The sequence below is a fragment of the Vespula vulgaris genome, chromosome 21 (assembly GCF_905475345.1).
Source record: "Vespula vulgaris chromosome 21, iyVesVulg1.1, whole genome shotgun sequence".
In the NCBI taxonomy this organism is placed as follows: Eukaryota; Metazoa; Arthropoda; class Insecta; order Hymenoptera; family Vespidae; genus Vespula; species Vespula vulgaris.
The window spans coordinates 308,095-324,516 of record NC_066606.1 but is presented as its reverse complement, the minus strand read 5'-3'; the positions used below and the strand labels follow the sequence as shown (position 1 = coordinate 324,516).

The 16,422-nt window shown below is 42.1% G+C and overlaps 4 protein-coding genes across 9 annotated transcripts; 2 read left to right on the top strand and 2 right to left on the bottom strand.

Moving 5' to 3' along the window:
- The first annotated feature begins 1,129 nt into the window (after window positions 1–1,129).
- Window positions 1,130–7,334, top strand: LOC127071248 (proton channel OtopLc-like). Of its 6 annotated transcripts, none has more exons than XM_051010293.1 (11): window positions 1,130–1,567; window positions 2,675–2,950; window positions 3,023–3,187; window positions 3,509–3,762; window positions 3,848–4,023; window positions 4,278–4,439; window positions 4,576–4,842; window positions 5,910–6,160; window positions 6,258–6,391; window positions 6,482–6,717; window positions 6,863–7,334. In XM_051010293.1, exons 2-11 carry the CDS (start codon window positions 2,934–2,936, stop codon window positions 7,157–7,159), a joined length of 1,959 nt encoding a protein of 652 aa, XP_050866250.1. In that variant the 5' UTR covers window positions 1,130–1,567; window positions 2,675–2,933; the 3' UTR covers window positions 7,160–7,334. The 6 variants fall into 6 exon arrangements, with proteins under 6 accessions (XP_050866250.1, XP_050866252.1, XP_050866251.1 ...); XM_051010295.1 differs by having other exon boundaries at window positions 2,327–2,950; XM_051010294.1 differs by having other exon boundaries at window positions 1,130–2,161; window positions 2,327–2,950.
- Window positions 7,335–11,235: 3,901 nt separating this feature from the next.
- Window positions 11,236–12,506, bottom strand: LOC127071261 (RING-box protein 1A). Its single transcript, XM_051010328.1, has 5 exons — window positions 12,366–12,506; window positions 12,208–12,235; window positions 11,969–12,090; window positions 11,711–11,796; window positions 11,236–11,535 (listed from the first exon to the last, which is right to left on the bottom strand). The coding sequence occupies exons 1-5, from the start codon at window positions 12,456–12,458 to the stop codon at window positions 11,523–11,525; spliced, it is 342 nt and encodes a 113-aa protein (XP_050866285.1). The 5' UTR covers window positions 12,459–12,506; the 3' UTR covers window positions 11,236–11,522.
- A 324-nt stretch (window positions 12,507–12,830) lies between these two features.
- Window positions 12,831–13,873, top strand: LOC127071259 (vacuolar-sorting protein SNF8). Its single transcript, XM_051010324.1, has 2 exons — window positions 12,831–13,618; window positions 13,710–13,873. Exon 1 carries the CDS (start codon window positions 12,842–12,844, stop codon window positions 13,595–13,597), a length of 756 nt encoding a protein of 251 aa, XP_050866281.1. The 5' UTR covers window positions 12,831–12,841; the 3' UTR covers window positions 13,598–13,618; window positions 13,710–13,873.
- On the bottom strand, window positions 13,643–16,376 carry LOC127071250 (sodium channel and clathrin linker 1-like). The gene is made up of 7 exons (XM_051010297.1): window positions 16,178–16,376; window positions 15,988–16,072; window positions 15,413–15,899; window positions 14,333–15,341; window positions 14,133–14,261; window positions 13,867–14,028; window positions 13,643–13,781 (listed from the first exon to the last, which is right to left on the bottom strand). The coding sequence occupies exons 1-7, from the start codon at window positions 16,213–16,215 to the stop codon at window positions 13,754–13,756; spliced, it is 1,938 nt and encodes a 645-aa protein (XP_050866254.1). The 5' UTR covers window positions 16,216–16,376; the 3' UTR covers window positions 13,643–13,753.
- Between the last annotated feature and the right edge of the window lie 46 nt (window positions 16,377–16,422).

Here is a 16,422-nt window from a genome sequence, read left to right as displayed (position 1 = left end):
GCATCTTCGATACGTGTAAACGTTATTAGCACGCCGTGATATATTTTTCACCTTTCCGATATTTTGGGATAAGATCAGAAGGATGATGCAGGATACGTACCAAGGAAAATTTGGCCGAATGGAGGGAAGATCTCTACGCTGTATGCTATTCATTTTTCGCGAACGGTGACAAAATAAGATCATTTTCGACGATATGCCGAAAGACTAGCTTCGGGCTACGTTTGGAATCCTCCATCGGCATGTACGCTCTGTCCGGTGCGAATAAGCTCGTACCTCCGCGATTATAACAATTAACGGAGGACAAATGGATTTCGTATGCGCGCGGACGCGCCCTCTTTCCCGGTTCTCGCGACAGGCGGTAATGACGCTAACGAATCATCGTAATAGCGACATTTCGAGTCGTCGCGATCGACTCTATCTCTCTCTGTCTCTCCTGCCCCCTCCTCTTTCCCAATATAGGACCTGCAATCTCTCTCTCTCTCTCTCTCTCTTTCTCTCTCTTTCGACCGCTTATCGAAGTCGATCATTCAATTTCGCGCTGCAAATTGTCCTTGCCGGAAACTCATATCCGGGCACTTCCGGTTCTCCCTCTTCCATCGCTTTGGTCCCCACCCCAGGAAAGAGCTCTATCTCTCTCTTTCAAGGACGACGAGGAGTCCCAGAAACAGGGAACCACCACCGTCGTCGCCGCCATCGCAGTCGAACCCGACGGAGGATGGCTCTTCTAGTCGAGCAACGCGGATGAGCGACGAACTCCCTTCCGGTTGCTCCCTCCCCCGGTCCCCTTCTCCCGCCACCCTTCTCCTCGTCCTCGTCCTCCTCTTCAGAATCCATTTCGCTCCGTAGAACATCATCGAGGAACCGAGTTTCACCTGAACGTAGGTCGGTCTCTCGACGTTCTTTCTTTCGTCGTTTTTTCATTGAAAATAATGAAACGGTCGTTAACTCTCCGTCCATCTAACATTATGAGATTTTCGAACGCGTCTCTGGCTTAAATTGATTTGTTTCTGTCGACGAGCTTTTTATTTTTGGCGCGACGATGTTTGATCGTCTTTAATTTGTAGTCAAACGATGGTAGAAGGAGAGGTGAGAAAGTAAAAAAGTCAATCATCGGCCTGCGGAATTCGGGGAAAGCCGCGTTCTTTCGTACGAACGAAACGCATTTGTGTGCTACGAACGACGTCGTACGATACGGTAATCGAGCTTCGGCTCGCTAACAAGTATCGGCATTGCTCGCAATTAGTACCGTTTAGCGGGAACAATCTAAATTTTCGAAGCGTTTCGACAAATATGTATATTCCGGGCAGTCTCGCGAGCAAAGGATGATGCAGGCGTCATTATCGGTTTACGGTCCACGTAACTCTCGCCCGTTCGTACTCGTTACGCTCTAAAAGATCGCCCTATAAATTCTGTCGCCATGTAAAAGTCTCATAAAATAATACGGAATCTACCGGTACGGTCTTATAACAATCCATGCGATATCGTTGAAAACTCAACGCTCTCTTGCCGACTGTCTCTCGGCTTTATCGAAAGTCGACGAAATTTCTCGTAACGTCTCGTAAATCTCGTAAGGTTTTTCTTTACTTTCTTTCTTCGCTTTCTTTCTTCACTTTCCCTTTTTTCTCTTCCGTGACTCTCGACTCGAGAAAGACATGTCTCGTATCCGTCCCTTATGCGAATTTCGTCTCTCCGTGAGAAAAAAAGTCGATATGTATATATCGTAACGGCGCGTACCACTCGTGCGTATTTAGCTTCGTATTTAGCAATTTTCGTTCGGCGTAGAAATTAAAAGGACGCCGCCATTATCGATAACTCATTAGGACGATGTACGCTCGACCGAATGAAATTTATAATTTCGAGAAACGACCGAAACGTTACGCGTTTGTCCAATCGAGAGCAATCGATTATCTCCTTCCACTGGATGGTAAAACGAACGCGTTTACAATGTACGTATATCGCTTCATTCTTCGTTTTGCAAAGTGCTAATAACACGTGCAAGTAAAATGAAACTGCATTCCCGGTCGAAGGAACATCGGTGCGAGTACGATAGAAACGGTCAGAAACGAAAGAAGTAACTCGTGCCTCGCTTTTTAGTCTTTCGTATTTCTTTCATCGGGTCGTCCCGAACGAGGGCCTTCGATCCTTTCCCCAAAGATAACGAGTAAGCAAAGTTATAACGTCGGAATAGAAACGCGGTTTCCTTAATTTTCGCAAAGAGAATTGTGCGCGATCGTCCTGTCCGCTTTCCACGCTAGAAACAAACTAGGCTACGCGTCTATAATGCGCGTTTCATTCCACTGACGCGGTTCTGATGATAACGTCACAGTTTCCAGGATCCTTTCAGAGCGATTTAAACGAAAGTTTGTCAGTTTAACGCCGACACGGTCGACTAGTTTTACACGCGCTGCAAATTATCATCGATAAACCGTCTTCTACCTCGCTAGCGCGAAGGAATATACTTAAAAACGTTTTACCTTCGCGCGCACACTCGATTTATATTTCGAGAGAAACGATTAAGAGCGTGACTTCGAAATAGAGGACAAAAAGGACGAGTAAGAGGGAAAAAGAGAAGGAGGAAGAGAAGAAGAAGAAGAAGAAGAAGAGAAAGTAGTTGGCCGCCCTGCTAAAAATTCAAACTCGCGAATTTACTAGAGAATAAATTTCCAACTTTCAGTCAGAAGGCGAATCCTCTCTGGCCTCATCCAAGCACGGCCAACCTGAAAAGTTTGACGCATTGTCGGTGAATAATCGGAAGCGATTGTCACGCTACCTTCGAATAAAGAAGAGAGAGAGAGAGAGAGAGAGAGAGAGAGAGACCGTGAAAGGGGGAGAATTTTAAACGCGTTTCTTTCCTTCTCGCGACGAGCGCATCCGTGCGTAAATATTAATCCGTAAGTTCGTTCGTAACTCATTTTGCTTGGATATCTAAGCAAATGGCTAACGTTACAAAGTAAGTCGTAAAGTTTAATCGATTGTTCATTACGAGTCATACTTTATTTCTAATACCTTGGCATCCGTAAAGTTCTGAATCTAAGGAATCAACGGGAGCTACGTCTACCCCGATGACGATTACCACGGAAATAGAGAACAGCAAGTATTTGCCTTCCTCTCATGGAAGAATCAACGGTCCGAGAAGGGAAAGCAGCGGATTTAACGCCGTTATCCATCACAAACGAGGCCTCCTAGGGTAACGTAAAATTAAATGATCTCGTTCGAACGTACGTACATCTCGCTTTATCTCGCAAAACGATCCATCGTTCTCCCTATCCTTCTTCGATTCGTTTCAAATTCTCTCGAGATATAAGAACATCATCGATAAAGTCGAAACACTGTCGAATATCGAAAAGGATATACCTTTGAATATACATGCATGCAACGTGCATAAACCAAAGCAAGATTTACGCTATCGTACGTTTCGAAAAAAAAAGAGCATAAATTGTGAGATATAAGTCTGGAACGTATCGTCCGTGCAAACGAAAATATAGCATTTCCCATTTTCTATCGGCAGAGCTCTTATTTCTGGAATAGGCAGTAATATGTCGCTGCCTTCTTGCATGCCGCACGATCAGGATATCTCGCAAGGACACGCCCCGAGCGTAGGACTACCGATATCGCTTCGTACGAATCCAAAACATTTAGAAAATCAAACAAACAATCAGTATCAGTCCGACGATGATCGTCGAAAGTTGCGAACGAATTATTTGCGATTAACGCCGGTCAATACGGCTTGCGCGTCTTTGAACGCTCTCGACGTCGATAAAGGTAAATATTTTTTATCCAATTTTCTCAGAAATTCTTTTCCAGTTTTTCGAGGGAGAGATACGTAAACGTTTTCGACTCACATTAGCGAAAGCACCGATCTTGAAAGTCATGCAATCCACGGAACACGAATCAAAACATAAACATCCGAGAGAGTTGATATCCACCGTAAGCATGCTTTACGCCAAACTGTTGATAGTGATAGGATTCGCGTTGCCAGTTACAGCCAGCGTCAGTCATAAAGTACCGATCGCTTTGAATCAGGTACGTCGAAGCAAGCTCATCCATTTCTTTTGCATTCCTTTTCCTCGAACCGAATAAATGCAGCGGAAATTATTGTCAATGGTCGAATGAAAAAAAGAAAAAAAAAGAAAAAAAATTGGATAGTTTGCGACGTTAAGGCTAAAAGTTAAATAGTCCTTCTTTTCTCTCTCTCTCTCTCTCTCTCTCTTTCCTTCTCCGTTGTACTTTTTTTAAATGCCATACATCAAAGGATACGACGGAACTCGACTTTTCAGGGGTTTTATTTATACCTCTACCTTGGAAGCGTTACTTTCGTGATCACCATGTACGCCAGCATGCTGAAAGACAAAGCTGTAAAAAAGCTGATACTGCAGGGCAAAAGACAGGAGGAGACCTTTACCTTTGATGAAAAGGGTGCACGTGTTCACACCAGCCAGGTACAATTCCCTCTATTATTTTTTGTCACTCTTTATTAACGTACTACCACTCATTTGCTCATCGTTAGCTCGAACATATAGATTTGTAGTAACGAAAGAGAGCAAAGTAGAGATTTCTTCTTTTTCCTTTTCTCAGGCGCAACAATATGGAAGCTTTTGTTTGAGATTCGGCGCTGTAGGATTTGGTGCCGGTTCATTGGTATTTACCGGATTGCAAATTGGGGCGGAAATAGCTTCCGGGCCATTCAGGGCGATTACACCAGCCGCTAGATTACTCCTGATCACAGCTCAGATGCACTTTATATTCCTTAACAGTAAAAATCTTGAGTTTGCGAGACTCGGTGCACTCGCGAAATTAGGCCTGATGCATATGATCGCGACGAATCTCTGCGAGTGGCTTCAGGTAAGCGAAAAACGCCCATCTACTATTTCACTTTTTTCGATATTTTTCTAACCGACCAGTAGCTCGATGAAAACTTTTTGTCTTCTTTTCGAAGATCCCGATTTCAGGTGATTCGCGTCGCAATTATTTACAATTCACTGTCTCTACTTTGAATCTCTGTTAATAATCGTTAGAGAACGTGGCACACCTTTCCCATGCCTCTACATATCTACCTACGCGCATAAGCGATAATTTCGATATACGTTATCCGTTAAGTGTACAGCATGGATGCGCATATTATCAACATATCATTACTTCCACAGCGAATAACGAAGTACTCCGTACGCCTCCTCTCGGCCCAAATCAATATGACGTAATTCGAGTGTAGTAATTCAAACTAATTCGAAAAACATTAGGTACAGATATATAGGATGCATCGTTCCGATGGCTTTACCAACGCTACGTTTTGGAAACGTTAAACGGGTAGATTATTGTACGTTCCTTCGTTTCATTTCGCCCTGAATCGGAAAAATTCCAAACTGTAAATGAGAGAACGTGCAAGGACATTTCGTTCGAGAAAAGATAAAAACACAAAGGTTCGACCAATAAATGCAAAGCTCGTGAAAATTACGTTGCCATGATCGATAAGCTTTTAATACCTATGTGAATCGATTAAACGAATTTGGTATTTATCGAAATCGAACGTAATATTTATCGGCATCCAATTCGATATGAATATCGGAAACAAGTCCCATGCGTTTATAAAGCAAAGCCCGCAACCCCGATGTTTGTCGAAATCGAAGTCGGCGCTTATCGATATTGAAAATAATAATTTCGCGATAAAGCGAGATGAACTTTCGGCGTTCGGATTCGAGCACGAGCCAAGTGAATTGCAATTGATGTGTATATATATTTGCGCGCGCGTATATATATATGCGTCAGCAAAAACGAGAAAGAAAAAGTTAGCGCGATTCTCGCGATTAAAATTAATTCCTAATTGATTGAGAGATTAAAGCGATTAGCAAAGGCTATCCAAACTGTTGTACGATTTTCCGTATACGGCTCTTGTGCGACGCCTTTGATTTCAGGCTCTCATCGAGGAGACGCACAACGAGATCGATCAACTGGGCCACGCATACGAGGGTGACGAAGGGATTCTGAAATCGCTCTTAAGCGACGCCAGTCCCTTTCTCTTCCCTTGCACGATCGAGTTCAGTCTGATATGCGCGGTAATACTTTTCGAAATGTGGAAGAGAACGGACGAAAGAACCGAAACGAAGAGCGAACATTCGGCAAGATCGATGCATAGACTCAGTATCGATTGCACCAGTGCTCATAGGTATCACTTACTTCGAATATAAGAGAAGAACGAAAAAAGAAAAAGAAGAAACTAATTCGCAAGGTCACAACTACATAAGGTTTTCTTTCTTCTTCAGAGGCCTCTTTGGTGGAATACTTTTAGTAGCTGCTACGATTTTAAGTTTGATCATGTTTTTCGTTTTGAAAGAAGCAAAGCACAAGATGGCGATACAACAAGTTACTGCCCTAGAAGCCGCGATCTTATCCTTAGGTAATAGACTTTATTCGATGTAACAAACTCGAACCCTTCATAGCGATAATTCAATCGAACTTTGATATCTCGATATTACGTACGACACAGGTGTAGCCGCTTCTATATCCGGTGCTTGGAAGATTCGAAATTTGGAGGAAAAAGTATCTTCGAAAGCTCCGCGACTGGACTCGACTCTTTTGGCGGCAGCTCAGGCTGGAATTTATTTGCATTGTCTTTTTGGAATAGTCGGTAGCCTCTTAACCATGGGTCCGATGTGGGTGCTGTCTTTGATTACGGATTTCTTAACCTTGGTGCAGAGCACCTGCCAAACTTTACTCGTTAAAGTAAGTCTCTTTTCGAAGCGGTCAAAGGCCGTCGTCGAGTCCATCGATTTTATCGCGGAAAAGTCCAAGGAATTTTCTTTTGACGCCAAGTCTCTCTCTCTCTCTCTCTCTCTCTCTCTGATCCCACCGACGGTATCGTCTTTAGATCGCATGGAGACGACGTTGCACCACTGGAAAGGAGAAACCAGGCAAAGAACTGATCACGTTCCTCATCGTCGTCAACATAGCTCTGTGGACGGTGAATACCTTGGAGAAGTCTCGCGCCGGTGTACGCCCGGATCATCTTCGTTTGTTCGGTGTTTGGGCTTGGACCATCATTACCCATGTCTCCATGCCGCTCGCGATCTTTTATCGATTCCATTCCGCAATTTGTCTCTTCGAGGTATGGAAGAGTTGCTACAAGTACAGACCGTACAACGAAAACGCTCGTACGCTCTGTTGAAAGGCTGTCCCTGAATCGATTCTCCGTCTATAACGTAGTCCTAGCAAATATTTTCTACTACGTATTAAATTGAAAATATCTTTGGCGTAAAAAGAAAGTATTTTCTTTTAACAGGGAGAAACCTCTACTTTCTTTCCAACCTTTTCGAATAAAATAAAAACACGTTCGTCGATCATTCGCGATCTTAAACCGTAGCAGAGTTCGAAGCTTTTAATGTAAAATGTAAAAATATTATCGCGCGAGTTCGAGCAAACGCATTTCCACTGTACTCTCTCCCTCCCTCTCTCTCTCTCTCTCTCTCTTTCTCTTCCCCTCGCAGGATGACTCCTCGTGCCTTCCCGTGAAGAGTCAGCCATCGATGAAAGGAACGGCGAGCCGCAATTTCGAAGATCGCGTCCGTTGAAATAGAAGAAGAGAGAAGGGGAGGAGTTTGGCCCTCTTTTGAAAAAGTCGAGACGACGAAGAAAAGTAGGAGAGTGGAAAGGCTCGATGAGAATGAGATAAAAAGAGAAGGATAGCAATGGTTCGAAATTGACGGAAGGCCGACCTTAGTAGGTTTTATCGATGTGCTCGAGAAAAAAGGGACGAGGGACGATAGCGTCGTAGGAGGTTGCGAACGATGGCGAACGTCGACATTTTGATACGGTTTACGCCGTAAACACATTTCGGTAGCAATCACGTCACGAAGGGAGCAAGTCGGTCCGAGAGCGAGAGAAGTAGCCGATGCTCGCTAACTCGGAGAGAGACGAGGAGAGACCGAGTGTGCCCGGTGAAGAGCTCTTAGCCAACCCTTTGTGTTGCTCCTAGCACCTCTGCCTCTCTGGCCCTGAAGAGGGCGACCCGGCTTCTCGGCCAAAGCCCTCTGATTTACTTAGCCCATCGAGTGCTCTCGGACTCGTCCGCCCAAGAATACCATATATGCGCTTCTACTACAAACTACGCTTCTTCGTGGCGTCGTCCTACCATGCTACCGCTTTCGACGAATTTCGACCTTGTACGACTACGTCTTCTCGGCTACCTTCTAAACTAACCTACATAAATTAACTATATCCCCCTCCTCTCTCTCTCTCTCTCTCTCTCACTCGACCTCTCTTCCCTGCACCGAGTTTATTCGGGTATCCATTAGTACCACCCATTAGAGATCTCCTTCTCCCTCTCTCTCCTCGCGAAGAAGATTTTATTCGATTCCATCTATACCTAACGCTCGCTTTTTCGAGCACGGCTGATTCGGATTTCGGTCGAGTCGCGGTCAAGGGTTCGTTCGAAGAAAACGAAGGACGTCGAAGAGTAGGTGTCCGAGAAAAAGTCGGAAATCGTTCGAATTCGTTAGTGGTCCGCTAAAGAACTCGAAAAGCGACGAGGTAAGAGGACGACCGACTGGTCGTTCGAGAGTCCCCATTCTTTCCCCATATCTTTTCTTTCTTTTCCTTTCTTTCCCTCTTCCACTCGCATCTAACGAGAATTTATCGTAGTCCCGCTACCACTAAACTCCGCGAACTATCGCCATTACCGCCATCGTCGCGATTGTTTTATCGCCGTTCTCGCGCGAATCTCTTCGTGCTTCTTTCAAAACTTTTCATAATGTTTTCTCATTTTGATCTTCGAGAAATTCTCCCTCGAACCTTAAATGCAATCCACCGTGGTGGAATAACGTCTGGCGAAAAAGCATTCGTACTCTGTCGTTAAAAATTATTTTCTTTTTCTCCGATGCAAAGCTCCTTCGAGAAGGATTTCCTTGATTTCCCGGACGTTTTATATGTTTGACGTTGGCGAAAGCGGGTCGACAAACCGCCCTTCGACCGTTCGCACCGAGAAATCTCACGATTTATCGGTGTACCGAGACACCCTCCCGAGTTCTCCTGCCGACGACCTACGCCGATTCCAGGTGTATGGAAAAGAGAACGGATAAAAGGAACAACGACGAGGAACCGAGGAAACCCTGATATATCCGCCAAACAGCGGGATCTCGAACGCCCGCCGGATTTATCGGTACTACGGATAATGGATGGTCTAGACAAGAACTTTTTTAAATAATACGTTAAGCACTCGACCGCGACGATCAACCGGGTCGAAGACTCCGAACGTTTAACGGTTTCCGCATTAAAACGTAAATATCGGCCTTAGTTCCCTTTTAAAAGTCGAACGTAGACACGACGGAAAATAAGATTCGTAACGAAATATACCTAATAGCCCGGACGAGCTCCGACGTTTTCAGTTAATGCCGATTATTAAGCGCATTCTTGACGGAACGGCAAAGTTTGAAGTGCTTCGAGCGAACGTTAAAGAGGAGCCACGGGGACTCGAAGGATGCTCGTCTCGCGAATAACGTCGAAATGGAAAGAAGGGAGATGGTCGATCGGTCGATTCTTGAGAACGTATTTAATTCGATTGGCCTTTGCCGCCATCGAGCGAGCAGACGAGAAGGGTGAGACGAGGCGGGACGCCAGACCATTGTGGGGGTTGAGAGAACCTCTGTTTCCGGAGGAAATGAGGGCTTCGCGACTCTCGCTTTTCCTCTCTCCCATCGCCTCCATTGCCCCCGTCTCCTCTCCGCCCGATAACCGAGCATCCTTTCGTTTCGTTCGACAAGGACGGCGAAAATCGTATTTATATTCCATCTCTCGGGCTCAGGTAAATATTTCCAGTGGGTACGCACCTGAGAGTGTCGCGAAACGAAATTCTCCAGGAAGGGGGAAGCTACCCTAAAAATCAACGTCGTTCCACGGGCTACCGAGCGTCTTACGAATTTATCCAAAAACCTTCTTTTTTCTTTTTTACCCCCCACGGGCGTCCTATAGGCGTCCTATTTTCCGCCTAGTACGACTCGCGAGCTTGCAAATTTTCCCCAATTATTTTACGGTCTTACGTGTTTGGACGCGAGAATAAAAAAGAAAAGAAAAAAGAATTTCTATATTACTACTTAATATACCGTGAAAGGGTCGCCTCCTTAATGAGGGAAATACAGGTCCTATATAGATCCCTGCCACATATACAGGTAGCCGCGATTAAAAGGGGAAAAAGAATTCTTCGTGCGCGTCGCGCATTCGTCGATGCTATTTCTCAGGGCCATCGTAAAAGTCGGTCGACGTTCGCGAATGTAATTTTCGCTGTATGCCCGGATTAGAGAAGCCAGCTCGTCGAGTTCTCGTTTTGCGGCCTGACAAGTATTGCCCGATGCTTCTTCTTCAATGCGTCGCGACTGGAAAAGGTATTCGAGATGATCTTGAAGCGATCGATCGGCCTCCACATGACGTCAGGAACCGCGCCGCTCGTACAAAGGCCGGCTATTCGTGATCAAGAAGAGACGTTGCCTCGTACAAGCTCGAACCTCATTCAACGAAGACGTCTCTTTGGGATATAGGAAGAGAATATCCGTGATTGGAAATATATCGTCATTGCCGACAGAAAAGACGTTAAACCTGCGATAATGTTAGATAAGCTTTATTGAACAATCGTATTTTTCCTTGTACAAAAGAGCTACTCGCCAACCAAGATAACTGGCCAATTGCCAATTAGACAGTCGATAAATTAATTTCATTTATTACTATCAGAAATTTTATTCAAGCGAACGTACTTTGAATTATCTATCATTTAGCACATTTATCAATGTCATAATAGATCAACGACAAAACTTTTTTCTTTTAAACTAACATTTAAAAACGTCGAAAATCGAAAGAAACGTCTCGCATTGCGTCGTTCTATCTCGCTTTTCGAATAAGACAGATTGGGATTCGAGACGACAGGACGAAACTTTTGCTCGGGAGAATCTTGCGGATAATCGGATCATCCGTAGCTTCGGTAAAAAGACTTGCGAGTAAAAAGGTTGCGAGTATTCGCAGCCACCGCAAAAGAGTCGCTTTCATTTTGCAAATGATATAGCTGAATCGGCTAATATATAGTATAAATTATATATATATATACACATATATATATACGTATATATATACTCACACACACACACACGCGCGCGCATGGTGTATATTTAACGACGACGAAGTCATTCAATTTTCTTTCGACAAGATGCGTGACTTCCACAAGAGGGATAACGAACTTTTTACGTCAAAGTATAATGTAAATTCTATTTTATAGACTCTTATTTATTCCAAAGCTTACAATTATACTTTATACCATCACATAAAATATCGAATTAAAGATCCTACTCGTACTCCCTTACTTCGTATATATGACAATGAGTAATCATTAAATTTAACATCATCGCTTTTTTCTTTCCATTGATATTACCTTTATTATCTTATCACGAGAGTCGTTTTCCATGTCCACGCGTCTTATATGTTATCTCATACTTGTGTCGGTTTTAGAATTCCCACGAGTTCTGATAATTGTGGCTGTGGAACACACCTGGTTAATGACCGTATCTGTTGAGAAAATAAAAAGAAAAGTTTACAAACCAGTTAGAAAGAATTCCTATATATTAACGAACGTCGTCATCTTCGTCAAAGACATTCAATGTGCTTTTAAGGAGAACGCACGAGCAATTTTGAAAGCTATAAGAAGCTTGCGCGTCGTATCATCTCTTAATAAGATACTTACTTTTGAAATTCCCATTCACGATTATCAAGAGGGCAAACTTGTCGAGTCTTCAACCATCGAGAGATGCAATGGAAATGGAACGCATGCTGTGCAACAAAATGCAAAGCCATATTAAGGACTTGTTAAGAACAAAGAAGGTAATGTCGATGTAAAACCATAAATATAGACTATAGATATATCATTCTGTACTTATTAAATGCAAAATTTGTGATAGAAATTTGTCTAGATAAAATCTATACAGAGCGCTCTAAAACTTACGTTACACACACCCCAGGCTACTGTACATTCGTCGCTAGTAGCAGAGGCTTGATTAGCCTGGCATTCTATACACAAATCCATTATATGATTTCGGCAAATAGCGCAATTGTCCACCACGATATCTGGAATACAATAAGGTTACAATTATACCAATGTTATTAAATACGGCATCTTTCGGAATACGCTTGATTGTTTACATTGTTTTGGCATTTAGCAATATCGCTAGATGGAATACATACCCCAAGCCCAAAGTGCTACGGCATTCCACTGAAAAAAAACAAACGTGCGTTATAATGAGACGACAAAAACAAGGTTATAAACTTGGCATCGTATATTCGTGATGAATAAAAATAGATAAATATAAAACTTATATTTTTTGCTTTACTACGTTACGAACCTTCTTCACTTCGAAACGCTTTTTTTCTCCTTTACCGCTACTCGAAGTAGGTAAATCACTTTCTTCGTCGTCGATTTCCATTGCGGACGCCATGTTTAAATTTTGATATGTTTAGCCGAATGACATCTAGCGTTGTACTCGGAGCGTATTTGAAGCGACATGCTTGACAAGAGTGACAGAAAATTGGAAATGCGTAAATAATATTAATTCTTTTGGATATTAAGAAAATGTTACGGTATATAGTATCGTCTTAACAGTATCGAACCAAATAAATAATTTCTCTGCGCGTTCGCACGCACCGCCGATTTAATTACAAAACGATCGTACGATTGATAGGTTATTTTTATCGAGCAAGTAGTTTAAATTTCAAATTACTCTGTGAAATTAATCATCAGTTATCGCAGCAAAACACTCGATCATTCTAATACACCTGTTGCGAATTCATTTTAATATCTGTACCTTCGAAGGATCGAAATATGAGGAGAAAGGCAGGAATTGGCGCAATTCATAAACAGAAACTCGAGCAAGAAAAATACAAGGATAAAGGTACAGAGATACAAGAGAATCAATTTGAACAAATGACCAAACAAATGGAAACGTTTCGCGTTAATTTGGAGGAGTTTGCAACAAAGCACAAAAACGAGATTAAAAAGAATGCACAGTTTCGGCGTCAATTCACCGAAATGTGTGCCTCCATAGGTGTAGATCCATTAGCATCCGGAAAAGGTTTCTGGTCGGTGTTAGGAATTGGTGACTTTTACTACGAACTCGCGGTACAGATCGTGGAAGTATGTATGGCTACCAATTACAAAAACGGCGGCCTTATATCTTTGGACGAATTAAGAACACGTTTGGTACAAGCCAGAGGTCGTCGTAAAGAACATCAAGAGATAACTAACGAAGATCTGTTGGCAGCGTCTAAAAAATTGAAAATTTTTGGAAACGGATTCGCGATAGTTCCAATAGGTAGAGGAAAACATCTAGTCCAGTCTGTTCCAGGTGAATTAAGTATGGATCATACCGCTGTGCTGCAGCAAGCTAGCTTATCTGGAAATGCACACGTTTCGAGGTCTATGTTAGAAAACGAATTAAGATGGGAAAAAGAACGGGCTCAGAAGGCATTGGATCACATGGTGAAGGAAGGATTGGCTTGGTTGGACGAACAAGGAGAACACGAAACCTTGTATTGGTTTCCCAGTCTGTTTACAGCCTGTATCGCGTCCAAAGAATAACATTTTTTAATATTTTATCAGGTAGGAATCATATTTAAGATATAGTTATATTTCCTGTATGAACATATATTTCCAAAATAGATAAATCCGCCGTATTTTGCGATATTTACAGAAGCCAAGATGTGATATTAATCCTATGAGCGTGACATTATAATGTCACCTGACTTTATTTCCTTCGCTGCATCTAAAATATACACAAAGATACTTAATACACAAAGAAATTCTATATCCCTAATATGATATACAATGAAATAAATATTTTAACATACCTCGGAACACTCTGTATTTTATGTTTAGTAAGTTCTTGCCGACACGAAAACAATTGTTTATTCAATTCCTCGTTCTCCTTTCTCAGCGCATTTATCTTAGCTCTGTGTTCCTTAGACTTTTCTTGAAACTTTGTTGTCATTGACTTGGCTTCTTCCTTCCACCTTGAACGATCGAAAAGAAAAGAAATCGAGATTAAAGATACGAGAAGTTTCCTCGAATCGAACAAGAAAAAGAAGAAGAGGAAAGAAAAAACCATTTGGATTACTTTTTGCTAAGTTTCTGGTGAACTTCCACGTGATGCGACAATTCTTTTATCTTTCTATCGTATCGTTCCTGCGCTTTGTTCGTCTGTTCCAATAGGAGCAGGCGACAACAATGTTCCTTGCTCTCTATCCTGAAAGAAATGCACGCCTAGCATGTGAAATCGACGATGAAATTAAAAAAGATTTATCGGTCGATGCTTACGTTACGGGCGAACCGATTTTTTTCGTTTCCCTTTCCGCGGTATGTACCTGAGTTGCAAGTACGTTCGTACATGGCCCGTCCTGTGTCAAACAAGTTGCTTTTTGAAAATTGAGTTCTAAATCGTGTATTTTATTTTCAAGAGCATGTTTTTCATACTCCCGTTTTTGCATTTCACGATCAAAAGTCGTTTCTAAGCGTTTAATTTCTCTTTGAAAATTTTCTCTATCTTCCAAAGATCTAGCCAAACGTTTCTCTAAGTCATTGCACTGCTCTATTACGTTTTTTGTTTTTTCGTTAGCTCGCTTTACCTGATGTTCCATGCTATCGCGATTCTCTTGTTGCATTTTTCTTAATTTATCATTAGCGGCATTTAACTTTTCTTCCAATTCAATTACTTTGGATTCTAAATGCCCGATCTCCGCGTCATACTTTTTTCTTTGCGTGTCATCGTTGTCTCGGAGTTGTTCCACGCAGTGTAGTTTTTGTTCAAAGTCCAATATTTTCGTTCTCGACTTTTGCAATACGTCCTCAGAATTCTGACGTACCTTTTCAAGTTCTTCCTGAGAAACTCTATAATCTTTTTGTACGTTATCTAATAGCACCGTTTTTTGTCTTAATTCTGCTTTAAGCTCCTTCATTTCGGACGTATATTTTTTTCCGCTTCTTTCGTAACCATCCTTTATTTTCGTTATCTCCTCTTGTAACATGACGGTATGTTCTTCGGTTATTTTCGACAATCGAAGCTCGAGTCTACCTTTTTCCTCCGATACGTGTGCTTCTCTTTGCGCTATCAGATCTTTTTCTCTTACCGCAATTTCTACCAACTCCAAAGCCTCGGACATTTTATTTTTTGTTTCTTCGTTTCTGGCTATCAAAGATGCAGTAAACTTCATAGCTTCGTTCAATTTACTCTCCAACTCTTCTTTTAAATGCACTGCCCTTTGGGTATCCGCTTTTGCAGCAGCTAATTCGGTCTTCAACGTTTCGACCATCCGCATACTATTCCTATCTTAAATAAGAAACACGTACGATGCGTTACTACGGTAATAGATAAAAAATATAATTAATGCTTCAACGCACCTTTCTCCAGAGTATCTTTTTGTAAAGCTTCGTATTTTCTTGTAACATCAGTTTTTTCTTTGAGCAAGTCCTCTATCTTATCTTTGCTAGTTTCCCACAACGCTTGCTGTTTTAAAAAATTTTCTCTCGCTTGCAATAATTTGCCTTCCAATGCTTTGATAGCTTCGGAATAGGTCTCCTTGACGTTATCAATATGTTCTTCGTACAATTTGGAACTTTTACCGTCGCTCCTAAAACTCTTCAATTCTTCTTCCAAAGCACCTACGGTTTTTAACGCGATTTGCCATAGTTGAAAGACCGAATCTTTTTCCATTTGTAAAACTGCTAGACGTTCTTGCAGATTCATTATAAGCTCCTTGTTATGTATGCTCTCGCTGCTACACGTTTCTATATGAACCCGAGAAAAATGATCCTTAACGAGGTCACCAGTATCTCTACTGTCGTTTCGTAGAGCTTCCAGCGCGGACCTGATCTTATTTTGTTCCGTCTACAAAAAGGTTTTGTTTAACATTTTTTGTCAGATTTTTATTCCATAACAAATCTTAGTTTTAACAAAGGATATCGGCAAAACTTACCTTGCACATGGTCAAGTCTTTTTTAAGAGTTTCTACCACCTCATCGTACTCTTGTAAAAGTGAATGTTTATCGCGATTACTATCGCTGTTAAAGAAAATCAAAAAGAATGAAGAAAGACGACAAATTTAGATAACAAGTACATGTGTAAGATACATCGATATATCTCAGTCGCGTAACCTTAAAACTTACCCGTGTTTCGATATATTTTCTAGTTCGGAATCGATCATATTAACTCGTGCGATGACTCGAAAAGGAATTTTTATTACGAGGAAAGCATCTCGTTACATCCGCTCACTCGATACCCAAACACGAGCGGAACGAAAAGTCGTGCAGCGAGAAAACGCAAACGTCCGCCTTTGTAAACACAACAAAACTCCTTTACCGACCGTACCGGCCACATCTTTTTTACCGATCGAACGTATGCATGGAACGTG

Excerpts from the sequence above, each read along its gene's own strand:
- LOC127071248 (XM_051010293.1), top strand. Across the intron at positions 4,440-4,575 it reads CACGTGTTCACACCAGCCAG|GCGCAACAATATGGAAGCTT; the intron begins GTACAATTCCCT and ends TCCTTTTCTCAG. Across the intron at positions 4,843-5,909 it reads ATCTCTGCGAGTGGCTTCAG|GCTCTCATCGAGGAGACGCA; the intron begins GTAAGCGAAAAA and ends CTTTGATTTCAG.
- LOC127071261 (XM_051010328.1), bottom strand. The coding sequence starts at position 12,458 with ATGGCGTCCGCAATGGAAATCGACGACGAAGAAAGTGATTTACCTACT. Across the intron at positions 12,236-12,365 it reads AGCGTTTCGAAGTGAAGAAG|TGGAATGCCGTAGCACTTTG; the intron begins GTTCGTAACGTA and ends GTTTTTTTTCAG. Across the intron at positions 11,797-11,968 it reads TAGCCTGGGGTGTGTGTAAC|CATGCGTTCCATTTCCATTG; the intron begins GTAAGTTTTAGA and ends TTTGTTGCACAG.
- LOC127071259 (XM_051010324.1), top strand. The coding sequence starts at position 12,842 with ATGAGGAGAAAGGCAGGAATTGGCGCAATTCATAAACAGAAACTCGAG.
- LOC127071250 (XM_051010297.1), bottom strand. The coding sequence starts at position 16,215 with ATGATCGATTCCGAACTAGAAAATATATCGAAACACGG. Across the intron at positions 16,073-16,177 it reads GAAAATATATCGAAACACGG|CGATAGTAATCGCGATAAAC; the intron begins GTAAGTTTTAAG and ends TTTCTTTAACAG. Across the intron at positions 15,342-15,412 it reads AAAAGATACTCTGGAGAAAG|ATAGGAATAGTATGCGGATG; the intron begins GTGCGTTGAAGC and ends TTCTTATTTAAG.